General features: G+C 36.8%; 1 protein-coding gene and 2 long non-coding RNA genes across 3 annotated transcripts in view; 2 read left to right on the top strand and 1 right to left on the bottom strand.

Moving 5' to 3' along the window:
- Positions 1–1,167: 1,167 nt before the first annotated feature.
- Positions 1,168–21,346, top strand: part of LOC309508618 — a 39,853-nt gene continuing 19,674 nt past the window's right edge. The window contains exon 1 of the long non-coding RNA XR_014209609.1: positions 1,168–1,302. This is a non-coding gene — a long non-coding RNA (uncharacterized lncRNA). The remainder of the gene's footprint in view (positions 1,303–21,346) is intronic.
- LOC309508174 (uncharacterized protein) lies at positions 4,701–13,162 on the top strand (the record flags this gene model as incomplete). The annotated part of the gene is made up of 10 exons (XM_082182699.1): positions 4,701–5,962; positions 8,695–8,823; positions 8,943–9,082; positions 9,162–9,246; positions 9,351–9,516; positions 10,253–10,446; positions 10,562–10,715; positions 11,011–11,138; positions 12,216–12,365; positions 13,154–13,162. The coding sequence occupies exons 1-10, from the start codon at positions 5,816–5,818 to the stop codon at positions 13,160–13,162; spliced, it is 1,302 nt and encodes a 433-aa protein (XP_082038825.1). The 5' UTR covers positions 4,701–5,815.
- The window catches only part of LOC309508671, a 342,418-nt gene continuing 340,223 nt past the window's right edge, over positions 19,152–21,346 (bottom strand). The window contains exon 2 of the long non-coding RNA XR_014209661.1: positions 19,152–19,377. This is a non-coding gene — a long non-coding RNA (uncharacterized lncRNA). The remainder of the gene's footprint in view (positions 19,378–21,346) is intronic.

The raw sequence follows: 21,346 nt of genomic DNA on the forward strand, positions 1-21,346 counted from the left end.
AGAAACTTTTCTAAACTATAGCAAAACAAAACATTAAACATTACTAAATCTCCCACTAAAACATTAATCAGGTACAAAACAATTTTAGCATTTACTCTCCCCTTTAAGTGTCATGGCAAAGCATGCTGGGGAATAGAGATCCCAGCCCAGTTTCAGTTAAATTTAAGTTTGTCTAATTAAAAGAAACAAGTTCATAGAACTCAAAACAATTAAACAATTCAATTAGGGCTGTCAATCGATTCAAATTTTTTTAATCACGATTAATCGCATGATTGTCATGAGTTAACTCGCGATTAATCGCATTTAATGGCACATTTTTTCATTTGTTCTAAATGTACCTTAAATTAATACTTTTCAAGTTTGTAATACTCTAATCAATGTGGGCATGGATAAATATAGATGCTTTATGCAAATGTATGTTTATTATTGAAACCATAGTCAACATAGAGCATGAAGACGAGACATGTTTCAAAGGTCATAGATGTTTTTCAAAGAACTTGTTCATGTCTATTAGACACATGTAGAAAGAACAAAAAAATGCCAGGTTACCATTACTTCTCTTTCTTTGCACTGAGCAATTTACTAACACAAACATGTTTAGATTTTTGCATGACAGGGCAGCTCTTCTGAAAATGCTAAATGTACATTTATTATTTATTATTACATTGTAGTTTGTCTCTCTCTGTGCCCATTTTGATGAAGCTAAATTCTCAATAAAACTGTTTTCATTGGTATATTTTACTGTTTCTGTTGTCAAACAACGGAATGAATTTGAAATGGTGACTGAAACGCGACCCATTAAGACATAACCAGCTCTCCCTTCCAAGATGTTAATCTGCACAACAATCCTGATAATCGAGCCGTCGTCTGGTGAAATCAAATTCACATAAGATAAAGACAATATCTGTGCTCTGATTTCGGCTATACTTGTAAAATTAGTGAAGCAACATAATATCTGTGCTTAACTGAATTAAAGCGCTGCTCCTCCGCGCGAGACGCAGAGAGAGAGAGAGAGAGAGAGAGAGAGAGAGAGAGAGAGAGAGAGAGAGAGAGAGAGAGAGAGAGAGAGAGAGAGAGAGAGAGAGAGAGAGAGAGAGAGAGAGAGAGAGAGAGAGAGAGAGAGAGCGAACGAGAGAGAGCGAGAGGTGCGCGCACGCGCTGAGGGAGCAGTACCGGCGGCACCGGTAGATTCTCAGAAACTAAATAAGGTTTGGGCGCTTTGTTGAAGGGAAAAAATCGCTAAAGGGGTCTGCAATGTCGCTAAGTTGGCAACACTGTGTATCTCCATTTCTCCAACTAGGGGTTGGGCCACGGGTCAAACAGAAAATACGCGCTGCGTTAATCGCGCGTTAAAAAAATTTGTGCCGTTATTATGATTTTGCGTTAACGCGTTATTAACGCGTTAACTTTGACAGCCCTAAATTCAATATAATTAAAATATGTACGTTTTGTGAACTCAAAAGAAAATAAAGTTCTTAATACTCATAAAAGTTCATTTGATTGAACTAATTTGTAGAATTTAAGTTGGCCCTACTCAACCAATTCATTATTTTGAGCGTTAGGGTTTACAGAAAATCAGCACACAATAAGCCTCTGTGGTCCATGATGTAGCATAAGTAAAGTTGTCTTGAGTGGATATTTAATTGTACTCGTCTTAAGGTCTTCAGAAGTCATAACTTCAGGGGTCAGTGGGGATCCCGAGAATATTTAATTTCCCTTAAAACCAAAGATTAAACTAAAAGAATCTAGTTTCCAGTGTTCCCTACCAAAATCAAATAGGGCCTAGTGTATACAATTTGTATTACACATTTTTTGTTGTGTTCTGACACAATGTCATTAATTGGTACTTTTTCTTTTATAAAATTTACTTTTCTTACGTCTACAAAGTTTCAATTTCAATTCATTTTCCTAGCAAGTATAAAGTAAAAATATGATAAATATGCCTGACGCAATGTTTTAAGAATTAGCTGTTGCAATACTCCAAACAGTTCCTCACACAATGACACCATTAAGGACGGTCAACGGCTCATTCGGTGAAAACACAGCGTGTGTAAGGTAATTTTCCAAATATCCCCCCCAAAACAAAGACCGTATGTTTTGTATTACACTTTTCAAAGGACAATCTAGCTTTAAAGTTAGAATAAAAAAGTTAAAACCAATCATAGCTTCATACCTGGTGTGTTCTGACACAAAACCATTAACTGGTTATTTTTGTGTTATAAATGTAGCCTACTTATCTTATTTCTACAAATTTCAACCGGATAAATATAGAGTTAACACACGATGAAACAAGTGAATAATGCTTTTTTTATTTTATTTAATGAACAAATACAGCATAAGAAAATTTAAAAAATTTAAAAAATGTAACTGCGATATTCTTTTAGGTCTGTCTACGAAGCGGTCACAAGACACATAACAGGCCCAACATGAAAAGTGAGGCCTGATGGTTTTTCTATCACATATACGACGACTGTTACACTTAAAACAAATCCCTCAATTAAGTTACGCATTATGAGTCAAGGTGTCACAGATAGACAATTTGTCATGTTTGTCTTCACAATGTGTGTTTCTTTAAGAAAAACAGTCTTTGTCCCTCATCAGTTTAACATTATGTTAATTTTTCACGATTATAAATATTGATGAGCATCAGCTCAATTGTTACCAAATGCTAATGAAGAGATAATCTACACAGAATGTCACTGTCACATTCGTTCGCTATTACCAGTGATAGTGGCTCTGGTATCATCACATGACTGTGAGTACACATATAAACCACAAAGTTTTGACTATGAAGCAAAAAACAAAAACAGCAATTAGTTGTAGCAGTATGGAGATTGAGTTATATGATTCTTTGATTTTGTTCTCATTTTTCTAAAACAGACTGTTTTAAACTGTTTACCACGGTTTCATTCTTAACATCACCATTCTTATTGTAATGCCGGGTGTTATTGTAATGTTTTGTGTAGTGTTTTCTTTACACTTTCCCCTGGATATCTGTTTCCTATGTAATGTTAGTGAACTCGAGGTCTTCTCGTCTTCTATTTGTTCATATACGACAGTATTCACATGAATTTGCTTGATTTAATAACTTCCAATGCTGTGTATTATATCCATATATGTGTTACATAACGCCAACATGTATTGAAAAGACCATTGTGTTACAGCAAAACCACACACTTAAAAACGTTGGGTTATTTTTTTAACCCAACCGTTGGTGTATGCATGTTGGGTCATTATATTGGGTTATCTTAAAATTTGTTGGGTTATTTGTTTATGCCGTTGGGTTATTTTTAGTGATAACCTAACCATTGGGTTAAATACGTTCGCGCTTCGATGGTTCAAATATTAACGGACCCGTCAGTGACAGACAGTCAACGGACATCAGCGACAGCTTGATTGTGAAAGGTAAGTAATATGAGGTTTTATGATGTATATATATAACTTTTATAACATGAAATAATGTCTACTGAAACGTTAAATATATCTTAGAACTATTTTTTTTATGTTATCGTTCACTTTTGTCTTTTTTTTTTTTATTCTCCGGATCAGAGCGATTGTTGTTAGCTATCCCAGTTTTCTCGCTAGCATAAATAACGTCATTAAAACATTAGCCGAAAGATTAGCGAAACCGTTTAGAAATGTATTACCTAACGTTAATAGAAATGCCTGGTGAAATGTATACAGATAAACTAAAGTAACGTTAGGTAAGTTAACGTTAATCAGTATTTACGCTAGCACTACACGGACCATTTATCAGCTCGGACCGGCAGATAGCGCAGCTCTATAGCTAAGCTCACACCTCAATCACATGACGGACATCACAACAATGCTGTGAGATTCAGTGAGAAACGTTTGATTCACTGAATTCTCTGTTACAAAAGTACAAAAAACCCAGACGAAAGCGCCGCTGCTGTAAAGCAATCTGCTCTTTCCGCGGATTTTCGTACCAACGCCACACCACTCAAACATAACGTTACATTATGTTAGCTATAACAGACGTTTGTGGGGTCAGGTCAGTTAACCATGTTTGTATTGGTAAGTTAGTCAGTTTACCATCATAGAATGAGTTTGAAACTGATGTTTCAAGGTAAACGTACATACAGCTGCTTTAATATATTAATGCATGTTGTATTAAATGTATTACAGGAGTAAGTTAATGGAATAGCATCTAATTATAGTAGGCTAACGTTATATGCTATGACAATTTTGCATTTGTATTAAATGTTTTGTACTAAACGTGTTTATACTTATGTTTTAGATAAACGGATTCATTTGTTAGGGACAAACTACAACAGTGGAACCTCTGCAACTTAATAGAAAAATTTCAAGGTAAGTTAATCTATTTAATTTAGTGATCCATGTTTTTACACACACACACACACACACACACACACACACACACACACACACACACACACACACACACACACATATATATATATGAAGAGTTCAGATGCAAAAGCCTCTTAGTGCCATCTGAAATTTTCTTCTAGAATGATCATTTTGATCAAGCTCGTATATTTAAGTTCAGTAATTTCACTTAAATGACAATTAATGGGTAATTTGCATTGCCATTTAAGTAAAATTACTGAACTTAAATATACAAGCTTGATAAAAATGATGGCAATGAATTTCAGATGGCACTTAGAGGCTTTTGCATCTGAACTCTTCAATATGTATATATATATATATATATATATATATATATATATATATATAAGTTTTTGTTTGTTAATGGTAATGAACTGGTTCCCTCTTGCTTGGACATTTGCCCAAGTCACTGATATATGTTCTAGACAACACTACATACAGTATGGCTTGATCTAAATTCAGAGGATACTGTCATACTGCCCAGCCTTAAAGGGTCATGAAACCCTAAACCAAATTTTCTGAGATTTTAACAGAGGTATGTGTATTGAACACCATTGAAGACAATGTTAGCATCTGTTAGATTTAATAGTAGGGGGAAAATGGTTAAATTTTACGCTATTTTCATCTTCCGGGTTTAAAATCTTCATCGTGTCCTGACGTGGCAGAGCATTATAGTACTTTGATGACTCATCGGTGTCTCATTATTATTCATGTACTGAGTTTACTTATCCAATGAGAAGACACTTGCTCTTAATTATTCATTACACCACGTGGAACTTTCCAATGACAGACACGTCAAACTGTGATATCGCGTAGTAGATGAGAGAGGCAATGATGAGACGCGCGTTTGTTTTCGTGGTGCAAAAGTTCCAGTGCATCTTTCCTTACTGTAGGCTAATATATGTAGCAGGGCATTCAGTTACGTTTGAACGGACAAAAATAAGGTGTCCGTGTATTTCATTAGACTTTAACTTTGCCAGCTATAAAAAAAATCTAGCATTTCCTCACGTGTTACCACTGATTTTTAGTGACAGTCGATATGCATGGGCCACTGGCGATGACAGTTCCCCCTCTCCCCTCTCCCCTGCCGTGCCACACCACACCCACTCCCCTCCATTCTTCTCACAGCCATCCACGCCCAATTAAGTTGCATTTTTCAAAAAGATTGTGCACTAGACTTGAGCTGAAAGAGGGGGGTTTCATGACCCTTTAAAATCCTGCTCTATTGTAAATCATTATTAACATAACATTATTGCCCCGTTTCAGAGACACGGATTAAGCCTAGTCCCAGACTAAAATCTTAATCTGTGTCTGTGAAACTGAGTCTATGACTTTCTGCAAATCTGCATTGAAACAATATATATTATGAAAAAGCACTATACAAATTAATTTGATTTAATGTAAAAAATTATAATTAAAGACTAGTTTACTTTTCATGGACTAAATGATTCTTATTCTGCTTCATTTTAACACAGAGGAAGAAGTCGATGAAGATAGCTTTATGCTACTGGATGACGCGAGCATTGCTGCGCTAATTCCGCGAATTGGTCTCAGGGTTAAATTCAAGAAATTTCATTCGGAATTTTTGGGAGTAAGTTTACACTAGCTAAACAATGACTGCGTGTTTGCTGACATGTTTTAAGTGCAATAAGGCATTTTCAGGGAAAACAAAAGATCTTTTTGCACATCTTAGATTGATTCATGGCATTAACAGTGCTAGCTCCTACTTCAGATGTAGTGGAAATGGCTGTAACAGAACATTCAATTACTTATGGTCATATAAGAGACACATATTAAAAGAACACATTTGTCACACAGTATCATCTACAGCAGATACAGATTTGCACAACCAACATATTGCAACACTCTCACCATCAGAAAACATGACTATATCAACAACACTTGATGATTCTGGGGGTGATGAGGAAACCGAGGACTGGGATGATTTAGCAGAGGAAGATATAACCTTCAGAGTGGCATGCTTCCTTGCAAAGCTTAAAGCCCAATCAAATCAAACCTATTCTGCAATTAATTACATGGTGAAGCAAACATCTTCTTTGATCACTGATATTGTAGTTAACTTGCAGACCAAGACGATGGCTCTTTTGCATCGACTTGGTCACTCAGATCACCCCGATGTCACTACCTTAAATAATCACTTTGAGAGAGCTGCTGAACCATTGTTGGACCTGGATTCAGACTTTAAACAGATGAAATATTTTTCTCAAACAGGGTTTTTCATTAAGCCAGAGACTAAGCATTTTCCAGGCCTTTCATATGTCCAGCGTTTGGATGCACTGACTGGCAGTGTGAGACAGATAGCAGTCCAGGACACCTTTCAATATGTTCCTTTGCAGCCTGTCCTTAAAAAAATTCTAGAAAGCCCAGGTCCATGGAAAAAATCCTTTCTCAGAAGCAAAATGAAGATGGTGCCCTCATTGATTACATTGATGGTGAGCAGTACAAAACCAGCCACTTGTTTTCAAAAGATCTCTCCATTCCACTGTCCCTGTATAACGATGATTGTGAAATTGTAAATCCCATCGGTTCCAAGACTTCAATTCACAAACTGGGGCTAATTTACTTCCAAATGAGATGTCTACCACCTGAGCTGCTGTCTTCATTGTCAGCATGCTTTCTGTTGGCGGTGTACAAGTCAGATGACGTCAAGACATATGGCATTGATGCAGTTCTTGAATGCATAGTTAAAGATTTGAGGGATTTAGAACAAAATGGCATTCAAATTGAGACTGAACAATTCAGTGGTACCATAAAAGTTGGTGTTGCACAGGTGTGTGGGGACAATCTTGCCCTGAATTCTCTTCTTGGTTTTTCAGAAAGTTTTGTAGCAAATAGTGTTTGTCGTTTGTGCAAAATTCACAAACCAGTTCTCCACAGCCAGACAACAGAGGATCCAAATTTGCTGCGCAATGCACTGAATTATAGTCAGGATTTACAGACTAACAATACAGAAACTGGCTTAAAACGGAGATGTATCCTAGACGAGCTTGCATTTTTCAGTGTTGTTGACAATGTTACACCTGATATCATGCATGATATTTTGGAGGGTGTTGGCCCTCTGGAGGTGAAACTAGTGCTGTCTGAACTTATAGCTGAAGGCCACATTAGCCTGGATACTGTAAACTACAGGTTAACAAGCTTTGATTATGGTTTTGTTGATAGGTGCAATAAACCAGCAGTCCTGTCAAGTCATGAACTTAAGAACCACAGCAGTGCCATGCGTCAGACTGCAGCACAAATGTGGTGTATGTTGCGATTTCTTCCCCTTCTAATAGGTGACTTAATACCACATGGCAACAAGTACTGGGAACTGCTGCTTCTACTGTTGTCTTGTATGGAAATGATTTTTTCCCCATCCATGACTGCTGAGGCCACAATATACCTCCGAAGTCTCATTCAAGACAATCATACACTATTCCTAGAGTTGTTCCCTCACTTGCATTTAAGACCAAAACACCATTTCATGGTTCACTATCCCTCTACTTTCAGAAAGATAGGCCCACTTGTCAACTTCTGGGCCATGCGATTTGAGGCTAAACATAGCTTTTTTAAAAGACTAAGCCATGTCACTTGTAATTTTAAAAATGTCACAAAAACCATGGCATACAGGCACCAAATGATGCTGTGCTTTCAGCTGTTGACAGGCAGGTTGTTCAAGAAGGAAATCGAGATTGGCTCAGGTCAAAAGTCTGTTCTTCAGTCAGTAGAGGGTGTTCAAGATATTACTGGTAGCTTGGAAGATTTTCCTCGTTCCAGTGAGGTTTATATCCCCTCATGGGTCAAGGTTAATGGCACAGTATATAGGCCAGGTATGACTGTTTTCATGTCCTGCACTACAGATGGAGATGCTCAGTTTGGGTGTATTAAGAAAATAGTCACTCTTGATGAAAAAATGAAGCTAATAGTTCAGAGATGGACAACAGTTTGTTTCAGTCATCATTACTTTGCCTGTTGTTGTTCCTGACCAAGTTTTGGAAGCACTTTGTGTCAGTGAACTGTTTGATTTTCACCCATTACACGCAGTCAGGTCATTTGACTGTGATGATGACCATTACTATATTCCACTACGGTATCGCCGTTTTTAAGTGTTCCATGCACTTTAAAAGAGGGGTTTTTTTTTTTTTTTTTTTTTGAATTATGTTTTATTTTCTATAAATACACATGTATGAGAATTATAAAGGGTGAGACCAATTCTGCATAGCTGCACCCATAGCATCTTCAATACAGGTAAAGGTAATTGTCAATGTGGATACTTGCTGATACCATCTGATATTTACCTCTATTTTTTATTTTTTTTTACAGTCTCTGGGCCATAGCCCTGTTAACAATCAGTCATGTTACAATCAGTCACCTATAAGGATAGACCCAATAACCCCAACTCAGACAATAGTGGAAAGCTGCCAGACAAGGACAACTAGCAACTCAACCTTTGTAATAACATGTCTTTTAATGCACCCGAACTTGAGTTTTTGCCAATTATTTTATTATATATATGTTTTTAAGAATGAATCAAATGGAATGTTTTAGTTCATGCATTCTCCTTTTCACAGGATATACGAGAAATACTCAGAAAATCTGGAGGAGCCACATTAATAACATCCTTAGACCGAGACAGGCACCTAAGCCTCAAGGAGCGACGTCAGATGGTGCGGTTATTGGTTTCTCATTTGATGGAAAGTTTTGGGGAAACGTGAGTACAAGTAAAATCACTTGACCAATACATTTAAATAAATAAACTAGCCTATTTAAATGATTGTTTATTTGTAAAGCCCATCAGCTGAGATCAAAAAGGAGATGGCTTTGGCACTAACTGCCCAGTTTCCTAGCCTGAAGAACAACGAGGGACATGGATATGTAAGTTGTGCTGATTCTGATTAGAAGATAATCGAGAGCTGATAAAGAGTATCAGTCCCCACTTTTTTTCATAAGAGTGATTGATTTATATTTCTTTGCTGCAGGAGTCATGGTATACACCTGGTCGTTATCGTCACCCTGCAACAGGTTACCTGGAAGAAAGACTACGCAATGTGAGGAAACGTCTTAGAGCCCCACACAGTCAGAGACAGCACAGCCATCCACAGCCATCACAGAATTCCTCTTCCCGACCAAGTTTTCCACTGCCAGGTTAGAACTAGGGATGTGTCATGATTGTCCGAAACAAGTGCATTTTTGAAGGGGCAAGTGAGTGAGATTTTTACTTGCAGCTGGACAAGTAGCCAGTACAGGGCTCAACAATAAGGACTGCTCGATGATGCTGAGGACAGTTGATTCATGTGCAAGTGTTACCATTTCATATAAATCCAAAGAGTCAAGCTTAAAGATGGCCATCTTTAAATATCTGCAAAGACCAGAGCATTAAAATTACATAAATGTAGGCCTATATTACATGTATTGTCCCTCACTTTATTTGCTTCCATTTTAGAACACTTGATGATTATCTAATAAAATCCTCAGAACTGAAGCAATGCTCTTATGGCTACAAGTGCTTGAATGGGATGGATTACTCAAATAAGCAAATTCAGTCATTTACATCCTAAATTTTAGCTTCCTAAATTACTTGCCTATATGTTTACAACAACTTCCAACATGGTTCTGTCAGTCATAAACAAGGGCCAGAACAGTTTTTTTAGGTTAGTAAATGAAGACATGATTTAATTTTTTGTTGTTGTTAATTATTAATTTAATTGGTGTGTGCCTAAAAAGCTGATAATTTGAATCAGGTGTTTTTGATCAGAGAGAGAAAACATTTGCACTGCTAGGGGTACCCCAGAACCAGGTTTGGGAAACACTAAGATAGTTTATTATCACTCAAGTTTTTTCAGATGTTTTCCCTAATTTTAGTGTATTTTATCTGCTGTAGAGTCTGAGTCATCTTTGACTGAACTTCACACAATGATTGAGTGGCTAAAGAACAACAGAAGCCCTCACAGCCAAGTCGAGGAGTTAATGATACGTACAGCACCTCATCGTGCTGCGTGGATTCGATCCTCTGGTACAAAAACTGTTGAGGAAATAAACAGAGAATATCCCAGACTTTACGATTTTCCTGGAATGGTGAGTATAATTATATGCATTTTAGGGAATTTACTGAAGGGTTGTCTTGGCCTGTAGTAGAAATCCTACATTATTTAGAAAAGTAAAATGCTTCATTTTAAATGTTTTTGTTTAGATATCACAGGACTTTGGAGTTTTATTCCCTGACAATGCAGACCGCCTTTATGAGTTTTGGGCTCCTGTCTTCACTGACCGGATTTTACTTTTTGCAAGAAAAGAACCCAAGGCTGCTGATGTCCTTCTAGAAAGTCTGGAAACTTTGTCAAATGGTAGGACATCCTATTAAAATCACAAAGTATACCATTTCTAGTCTCTGCACAGGTAGTTTCAGATCTGTTGACCAAATTATAGTTTCATATCACTTATATGAAATTTCCAAAATTACTTTTAGTATCTAAATATCTATGGTAAGCACACTCTTTCTGGCATGTTATTGAATAAAAAAGGTACATTTCTTCAGGAATACTGTAATTGTTTAAACAAGAAAAAAGTAGGGTGAGACTTGATTTGATCCATTGGTTTTTGAAAACTGTAAGCATTCTTTCTGTAAACTTGTCGTTCAAGATGTTCGTGGTGAAGTTGCCTTTAAAACCCTTCCCGCTGTTCTGCCATCATCGCCATACCGCACAGATGGGAAAATGGTCCGTCCAACTTATGCTGAAATAAAGCGCAGCTTCATTGACATTAAACCAGTAAGTTAAAGCAACACTGCAACATCACTGGCTTTTTTATATATATATACACACAGTGGTGTGAAAAAGTGTTTGCCCCCTTGGTAAATATGATCAAATATGTCTGTAAAAAATAAATCTTCATTTTTAATCCTTTTGATATTTCATTTAAAAAATGTGCAAAAATCTGAAAAAACATTTATTTCATAATGTTTTTGCCTCATTTGCAAAACAATCTGCAGTTAAATGTTCTGAACAAACATAATCTTCTGATTATCCAGAATGATGTGCATATCTGCAGAATCTGTATGTTATATCTGTACGTATATCTGTACATCTGTATGTGCAGAAACACAAACATACTGTTTATTATGGACATGTCAAAGCGCATGTTTCAAAAAAAGATCAGCTCTTTTCCAGAAGTACATCAGAAAATAGAATGGGGCATCGGTCTACAATCTAAATCCAGTGTGTTCACTGTTGCATTTTATTTGCTTTTAACATGACGCCAAACTCCTCTGGTGTAGAAAGGTGTTTGCTGGCAGGTGCAAATATGTGACATAGTAACATAGTAAAGTCACAGAACTAATGACAGGACTACAAATGAGGTGTTTCAGGCAGTTCAGGAACAGTGTTTTCTGTTAAATAGAAAGTCCTTTGGCATGAATTTTATACTTTGTAACTTTACAAATAGTTTACGTGCACAAACAGCTGTGTTACTTAATATATAATATACATAATACGTAATTACTTAAAATCCAAAAAAGCACTGTATAGGCCCATTAAATTGCATTGCTCTGTATACATATACTCTTTCCTTCAGTGATTCTGGTTATCCACAGGTGTCATGACTAACCATGAGTTAACCTACTTTAATTATAGGGTTAGTTCACCCAAAAATGAAAATTCAGTCATTAATTCCTCACCCTCAATTTTATTTATGGGTGAACTAACCCTTTAACTACAATACTGCTTCAGTGTTACTTTTACACCCTAAACGCTGCTGAATTTTTCTGCGATTCATTTGTAAATAAATATATTGTATCCATGGAATGTTCATCACTATATATGCCAACTAAAGTATATTTATCTTTTAAGGTTGGAACTAATATGGTGCATTACCTAATTAGTGAGACAAGCCAGGATCCACACATCTTGGTGCTTGGGGACAAAGAAAACTCCTCCCAAGTTTTCATCATTTTCAACGGGGAGGCAATTGAAAAAAAAAATATATTGTATCCATGGAATGTTCATCACTATATATGCCAACTAAAGTATATTTATCTTTTAAGGTTGGAACTAATATGGTGCATTACCTAATTAGTGAGACAAGCCAGGATCCACACATCTTGGTGCTTGGGGACAAAGAAAACTCCTCCCAAGTTTTCATCATTTTCAACGGGGAGGCAATTGAAAAAGAGACCTTACTTCAAGCAGTGGATGTATGCTTCAAAATATTCTACATCTATGACATTAACTACCCAAAGCCTTCTGCTCCCATTTGGGAGTTTTTACAGCATGCGGTCTATAATATTTCTGGAGGAGTTCCTTCAATACATTGCCACCTCCTTAAAAGTTTTGTTTTCAACGTTACTGATCATCAGTAAGTCCAGTAGCCAAACACATTAAGGTGTTTATAACACAATGCATAAAGTGTACAGTAAAGCCTTTTTAATAAGTATGTTTTTATTTTTTATTGTGGCACATCTTTGTATTTTTTTAATTTATGAACAGTACAGCCTTTTTAAATAAGCATGTTTATTTTTTGTGTTAAATTTGTGTACTGTATGTACAGATATATATATTTTTTTTGTGTGTGTGTGTGTGTAGGCACATCTATGTACATTTTTAATTTATGTACAGTACAGCCTTTTTAATAAGTATGTTTATTTATTTTTATTGTGGCACATCTGTGTATGTATTTCATTTATGTACTCTGTGTGCACGCATGGTTTCAATTTAATATGTATATTTTAATATTTGCACATCATAATTGTTTGTTCTATTTATTATAAACGTGTATATTTACATACTAGGCTCACTAATATTTATTACATTCATAATTTAATACTCAAAACATGTTAAAACATATTTATTGTGTTTATACTCCAATAAAAAAAGAAATTTGAAAACAATGTCTATTTTATTTATTAAAATAAGGTCATAAAAAAAATTTTTTTTACTCAACTGTTGGGTTATTTTAACCCAACTGGTATTTAACCCAATGCATTGGGTTAAAATAACCCACAGTTGGGAAGGTGCTATACCACCCCACAGTTGGGTTATTCGTTGGGTTATTTTTAACCCAACATTTTTAAGTGAGTAGGCATTGTGGTTGATTATTTATTAAAGAATTCAATTGATAATCATAACAACATGTAAGCCTATTTAATTCTGAATATAACAAAGAATGCTAAACCGACTAACATTGGTTAGTAACTGCAAGTCCTGAAAATGTTTTAATTTTACGGTAAATTATTTTAATTTATTTCACTGTTATGTTTCAGTTAATAAATCTACAAACACATTAAAATAACACGAAGTAAATGACAAGTAACCTATTGACATAGCCTTTCTAAATTATAGAAAAACTGGGCACACAATGTTAACGTGTGTCTACGTTGTTTAAATTTAATGAATTTGAATTCGTTTAACCACAATATTTATCTTGAATTTATCTGTGACCTCAGCTCAGATTACTGCCGCGGCAGATTACGTCATAAAGAGAATAAATGGACACTTTTCAAAGTCTGTGATTACAGCGCCACTCAGCGGTAAAAGGCAGCAAATACACATCCCAATTTTGCCGCCGCGGGAACGGCGGCGGTAAAAGTCTTATTCTGGTTGTCCACCATCTGTAATTAATCTGCCGTTAGACCGAGATTCGAGATTCGAACCCCGGTCTCTCGTGTGAAAAACCAAAGATTCCGCCACTGAGCCACAGGGGGGAACACAAAGGCTTTCAGATGCACGAGCATATAAGAGCGTCAACATGTTTTCTTCGGCGTTTGCTTGCCGGCGCTGCAATATTTATATTTCCAGTCGCCTGATCAGGGAACTGAGAAATGTGTGAGAAAAATTCTGGTGATTGACGCGTGAATGGACCGTCCGCTTCCAGCCTCCCCTGTGAACGGTGCATTTTGCGCGGCCCGAACAGAGGGAGAGAGAAAGCTAGCCCCGTGACCGTCCGCTCCTGACATCCCCTGTGAACGGCGCGGTTTGCGCGGCTCGAACAGAGGGAGAGCAGGTATCATCCTCCAAGCAGGCAAGGCAAGCGGGCGCACCGGCGAGCTTTGCGGGTTGGGGGGGAAAGGGGCGTCTTGAAAAAGACGCCCGGCTCTTTTAGTGCAATGAGAGTGTGTGTCGCGGCGGCGAACACACACACATACACAAAACACAGTAGCAGAGAAAAGGATATGTACGCCGGAAAGCGTCAGCAGAAACGGCGACTGAAGGCGGCGAGATGTCGACCAGCAGCTTCAGATGCACTAATCCCGCTGGGTGCTTGACTCAGACGGCGCGGCTTCCTCTCAGGATCCAGCGATGCGAAGGCCCGCTGAAGAGATAAAAAACTGACCAAACCAGCCTCTCTGGGCCGTATTTATAGCCCTGGCCCCACCCGATTTCGGCGGGACATGACGTAATGGGCGCGAAGCGCCCTCATTGGTTCTGACGTCATGAGGAGCCTCTATCGATAGGCTGGTGCAGTTGCCGCAGAGCAGCCAATGGGCGCGCGAGCTGTCTCGCTCATGTCTGCATGCTGCTGCAATGCGTTTTACATTATTGCAAAATTAAGGATAATTTTTGGCTTCAATATCTCGAGGAAAAGAGGTTTTCCCCTAGCGTAAGATATCTTACGCAAGTACGAGAGACCTCTCGTAAGAGAACGGGTATCCGTGTGTGGACCACGGAAGATGAGTGTCATTGACTTGCGTTGGAGTTATCCGTGGTCTCACCACAGACTCACTCCGTGCTCCTATCACAGATTTTAGATCTGACTATAGCCAAGCGAGCAATAGGTGTAAAACGCCATCAAACTGGATTTTATGATGACAGGACGAGACAAAATGTCAAGTTAATTACATGCCATTGCAACACAGTCGACATAAAGCTTTTAAGTTTCTAAACAAGCCAGCAACATTAACGTCCATGAGTGAGGTCAGGTTGTTGAGGTCCGTGGTGCCATCACGAGACTTTGGTTAAGGCTAACTGAAACAAACAGAAATTTTATGATGGCAGGACAATGCAATAGCTACAATAACAGAGAGGTTAACGTCTTCATGGTATTTGGTGTTGGAAAAGAAATAAATACTTCAAATGTTGCGTTTCCAAATGAGAAAGCACGTCTGTTGAGTGAGTTCTGTACTCCGTCATTGAAACGGGTATCCGTGTGTGGACCACGGAAGGTCAGTGTCATTGACTTGCGTTGGAGTTATATTCGTGGCCGCATCACGGAATTTGGGGCGATTCCGTGATGGATCCACGGATTTTGAGTTAAGGGCCCGTGGACATTTCACGGAATCCTGTGAGACCAGGTTGTTTCTGAAATAAGCCAGGCGGTAATGTGGGTTGTCCTTTGAGAAGTAAAAGGTGGTTGGGTGTTAAAGGTTCGAGGTCATTTGGACTATCTGAGTTTGAGGTAAGTGGGCGACTATTCATTATGGCTTCTACCTCACAGATGAAAGTGTGAAGGGATTCGTCTACTATTTGATCCTTTGTTAGTGATAGAGTATTAGTTTAACCTGTTTTATTAACCTCTCCCATACTCCTCCAAAGTGTGAAGAGGCAGGTGGGTTGTAAGTCCATTCTATGCCCTTTTGTTGCAGAGCAACTTGGAGTTTGTTGCTTTGGTTCCATTCCTTTATGTCATTTTTTAGTTCACGATCAACTGAAGTCAGGTTAGTTCCATTGTCAGATCTTATTTGCCGTACTTGCCCTCGTCTGCTTATAAATCTGCGGATTGCGTTGATACATGAATCAGTGTCAAGTGAATTGGCTATTTCCAAATGTATTGCTCGAGTTGTGAAACATGTAAAAATGACACCATATCTTTTCACTTCACTGCGTCCTCTTTTTACTATAATTGAACCAAAGAAGTCTGCTCCAACAAAGGTAAATGGTGGTAAGTCTGGTGTTATTCTTTCTTTAGGCAAGTCTGCCATTTTTTGTTCTCCTAAATTTGAATGTAGGCGTCTACAGAACACACACTCAGACCGTATCTTTCTAGCAAGGGAAATTGCTGCTGGAATCCAGTACTGCTGTCGCAGTTTGGCCAACATATGGTTCCTTCCACAGTGGCCTAGTTGTTCATGAATGTGTTTCAACACCAGTTTGGACACATGATGGTGTTTTGGAAGAACCATAGGATGTTTTCGATCCTCTGGCATAGCCATTCTGCTTAATCTCCCTCCTGTACGAAGTGATCCATCTTGCAGAATAGGATCAAGCCTACAAATGTGGCTCTGATGACTGACATAAGCGTTTTCCTTTTGCAAGGTTTCGATTTCTTCTGGAAATGCCTCCATTTGAGTAAAGCGTACAATTGCATTTTCTGCCTTTTTGACATCTTCTAAAGTAATCTGCTGTACATTTATGCATGTTTTGACTGTTTGCATTTTTCTTTCCATCAGACATTGTTTCTCTGCATTTGAGTTCTTAATACTCATGTTGGTAAGTATTTCCTTTCTTTTCAGACTTAATTGCAAGAGAACATCTTTTAGCTTAACCCTCTGGGGTCTGAGGTGTTTTTGGGGTCCTTGAGATGTTCTGACATGCCCTGACATTTGTGCTTTTTTCAGTTGCTTATAAACATATTAATGGCCAAAAAAAATTACACACTATTTAGCACAAACAGGGCTACCATAATATGTGAGCAACAAGAATGTACATGTCTGCATTTTTGAGAGAATAATGTTTATGCGTGGTTATTGAAAAAACTAAAAACTAAAGTTTCTGATATAAGGCCATAAAACACATACTAAATATGTGTCAATAAGACTTTTGTCTAATAGATGTCATTGCCTAGTGTTTTTTCTTCAAAATGATGTGAAAATCACCCTGCCCTTATCATTCACATAACACAATACATTGATTTGAATTTTGCAAAGCACTTTCTGTTTGGAAAGGCAATATGCGGAGTGGGCGTCACAGATCATGCATATTTAGTGGTTCACACCTTAGGAGACAATGGGGCCTGCATACTTAATTAGCCATTCATTCAGGTGAGTCACTGAGCCACAAGAATGCAAGAGCAACAGTTGGAAGCATCTCAATTCTTTTTTATTTTTCCACATATTGTGCTTGCAATTTGGCCTATAATATCCAAGGAAAACATGTCTAGTAATTGTGCAGTTAATTCTCATACTGTATTTTCAGGTTTGGAATATTTATCCTCTCCCCAAATTTGTCACTAATAAAACACAATAAAAATTATTTAAAGAAAAGGCTTATATTTACCTTTTAATAGTTTGTTTACATCTACCTTGTAAATATATTTTTTTATTAAAAAGGTTACAATTACAACAAACAATTCAAGTGTAATCTTTCTTTGTAAAAACTAAAGTATACATTTTATCATACATATTTCAAAGTTAAAAAGGTTACAACAACAATAATTACAATTTCAACAATATTTCAAGTGTACTCTTTCTTTGTAAAAAAAAAGATTATAGGCCTACATTTTATCTATGTATTCATTACTTTGAATATAGCCAACATTGGAACAGCTAACATCTTAGTTGATGACTTTATTTTTGACAAAAATAGTAGGCTATTTTATATATAGAAATTGCTAAACAAAAGCTTATTTGACGTGGCAGTATATTCTACAGTAAAAGCTGTACCCAAATCTACTAAACAAAATGTTGTCTTTCATATTTCGCCTGACTGTAACGTTGTTTTCATGAAATATTAGTGCATATTGTTAATTTGCCGTTTAATACGTTGCTTATACAAATAGCCTACATCTCAGTATAGCAATACAGTTTGCTAAAACAACATAATTCATTCACACACGCGATTTAAATTTAACTTCTGGCAAAGATGAAGTTGATGATAGGCTATTGACTCGCGATCTTCGCAGTAGGCTAGTGAACGCACCGGAGAAATGCACATTTATTAGGCTACATAGTTTTTTTGTTTTGGATGGTTTTGTTTAGAACCAGCTTTCTGTAAATATATTAAATTTTTTTTAGACATGTGAGGCGAGTAGGCTACGGGTTCATGATGATCTCCAGTTCAGACCTTATGTTGTGATTGCTAGCCTATATTTACTTTAAATCCAGGAAATTTGTTAATGAAAAAATTATTAAAATTAAGATACAATTGATACAAAACGAAATTTGTTTTAAAGAAAGGATTTGTACTTTCTGTTTTGAGGTCTCTGTGAATGTTTGAAAGTATTTTAGTGCTTAGAGCGCTCGCGTCCATAATGGAGAACTGTCACGTAATATTGTTTTTTTCCTCATAAATGCGAACACGAAAAATAAAAGACAAAAGACTTTTAAGTAAAACTTACTCCGAAATTGTGTCCTCGGCGGAATTCGCTCTTCAATATGCTGCTGTTCGTCGTCTGTTACAATCTTCCTCTGAGGAAACAACCCGGTATCGTGCATTCTTCCTCGCTGTCCAGAATCATCTGAAGGGCGTCTTTATTACCGGAGAAGCGTGCCATACTCAAAACGCGATGAACTATCAGTAAGTCTGATAGAAACTGTGTTTTTATGGCATTGATCGGGGGGCGTATGCGATGCATACTAGATCACCTAAACTATTTACATGTGAATCGCGCCGGGGGCGGGGCGCCCGCAGCTGATTATAAAGATAATGAGGCAGAAGGAAAAACGGTACCTCTCCTTGCTTTCAAACGGATTACATGAGTTGAAAACATTTGTGTTTTATATAAATTACTTCATTTAAAAGAAGAGATTTCAAGCTTCATAAAGACATAACTCACATGCCTGTGTGAGAAGTATTCGCTGAGTTATGATTCATTTTCGGACGCGTTTCAGAATGGACTACACGGACAGAGAGAAGGCAGAACCTAGCTTCGTGTTTATTTTTCTTTATTTGGCAAAAAGCACCACACTTTGTTTTTATTGTGAGTATACACAAAAATAATACACATTTAACAGAATCGATTGATGTATGAAACTTGCTTGTAATATCAAAGTCAACAGAGCAAAATTAATTTCTTTTGAACTGAACTGAAAAAAATCCAGCAAAACGCGTGGGCGCGTTTGCCGACCTCAGAGGGTTAAACCTCTGGGGTCTGAGGGGTTTTTGGGGTCCTTGAGATGTTCTGACATGCCCTGACATTTGTGCTTTTTTCAGTTGCTTATAAACATATTAATGGCAAAGGTGTAATTACACTCTATTTAGCACAAACAGGGCTACCATAATATGTGAGCAACATGCATGTACATGTTTGTATTTTTGAGAGAATAATGTTTATGCATGGTTATTGAAAAAACTAAAAACTAAAGTTTCTGAAATAAGGCCACAAAACACATACTAAATATGTGTCAATAAGACTTTTGACTAATGGATGTCGTTGCCTAGAGTTTTTTCTTCAAAATGATGTGAAAATCATCCTGCCCTTATCATTCACATAACACAATACATTGATTTAAATCTTGTAAAACACTTTTTGTTTGTAAAGGCAATATGCGCAAGGGTAAAGGTAATTGCGTCAACAATTCAACAGCATCATGCATATTTAGTGATTCACACCTGAGGAGACAATGGGGCCTGCATACTTAATGAGCCATTCATTCAGGTGTGTCACCTATAGCCACAAGAAAGAATGCAAGAGCAATATATATATATATATATATATATATATATATATATATATATATATATATATATATATATTTTTTTTTTTTTTCTACCAAATTGGTTCACAGTTGGAAGCATGTCAATTATTTTTTATTTATTTTTTTCCACAAATTTTGCTTGCAAATTGTATAATATCCAAGGAAAACATGTCTAGTAATTGTGCAGTTAATTCTCATACTGTATTTTCAGTTTTGGAATATGTATCCTCTCCCCAAATTTGTCCATAATAAAACACAATAAAAATTATTTAAAGAAAAGGCTTATATTTACCTTTTAAAATTTAAAATATTTTTTTTTTATTAAAAAGGTTACAATTACAACAACAATTGAAGTGTAATCTTTCTTTGTAAAAACTAAAGTATACATTTTATCATGCATATTTCAAAGTTAAGGATTCATTACTTCGAATATAGCCTACATTGACAAAACATACTATATTTAACATATTAGCAAAAATTGGCAAACAAAAGCTTATTTGAGGTGGCAGATATTTTACAGTAAAAATGTGTAATCTATCCAAAACTAATCAACGAAATGTTGTCTTTCATTTGTCTGTAACATAGGACTTTTGTTTTTATTATAAGGAATATAAATGTTAATTTGCAGTTTAATACGTTGCTTATACAAATACATTTTATTTCAACATATTTCAGTCGATTTTTACTCAGTATAGCAAAATAGTTTGCTAAAAGCAGATCATTCATTCACACACAGAAACGCAATTCAAATTTAAACCGTCTTTTTGCGAGTTGTGGTAAACAGCGCATCTCTGCCGTTCATTCATTCACACAGAAACGCGATTTACTTGAGAATGAAAAAAAAACTTACTACAGTATTCCATCCGTTACTCCTCGAAATACCAGCACTCCTGAGGTACATTTTCCATTATTATTATTCCTCACAGCACTGCGAGACAGTGTAAACAAGTACAATGATCTGAATAAACTTGATGTCTCGAGCTGATATGTGGGCGTTCACAGTTTGTATGGGATCGTCTCAGTCATTTGCGTTTGAATAGCGCGCGCTCTCCGTGGGCGGGGCAGATTAAAACGTAATGAGCTGAGATGAGAACGACTGACATCTCTCTCTTTTCATAAAGATAACATAAACAGAGAATATTTTTTTTTATATATAAATTACTTCATTTAAAATAAGAGAATTCAAGCTTCATGCCTGTGTGTCTGTATGCCTGTTTGACTGAGTATTCGCTCAGTTATGGTTCATTTTCGGACGCGTTTCAGAATGGACTTCACTGACAGAGAGAAGGCAGAACTCGCTTCGTGTTTATTTTTCTTTATTTGGCGAAAAGCACAACACTTTGTTTTTATTGTGAGTATACACAAAAATAATACACATTTAACAGAATCGATTGATGTATGAAACATGCTTGT

The sequence above is a fragment of the Leuciscus leuciscus genome, assembly GCF_965113295.1.
Source record: "Leuciscus leuciscus genome assembly, chromosome: 10".
Taxonomy (NCBI): domain Eukaryota; kingdom Metazoa; phylum Chordata; class Actinopteri; order Cypriniformes; family Leuciscidae; genus Leuciscus; species Leuciscus leuciscus.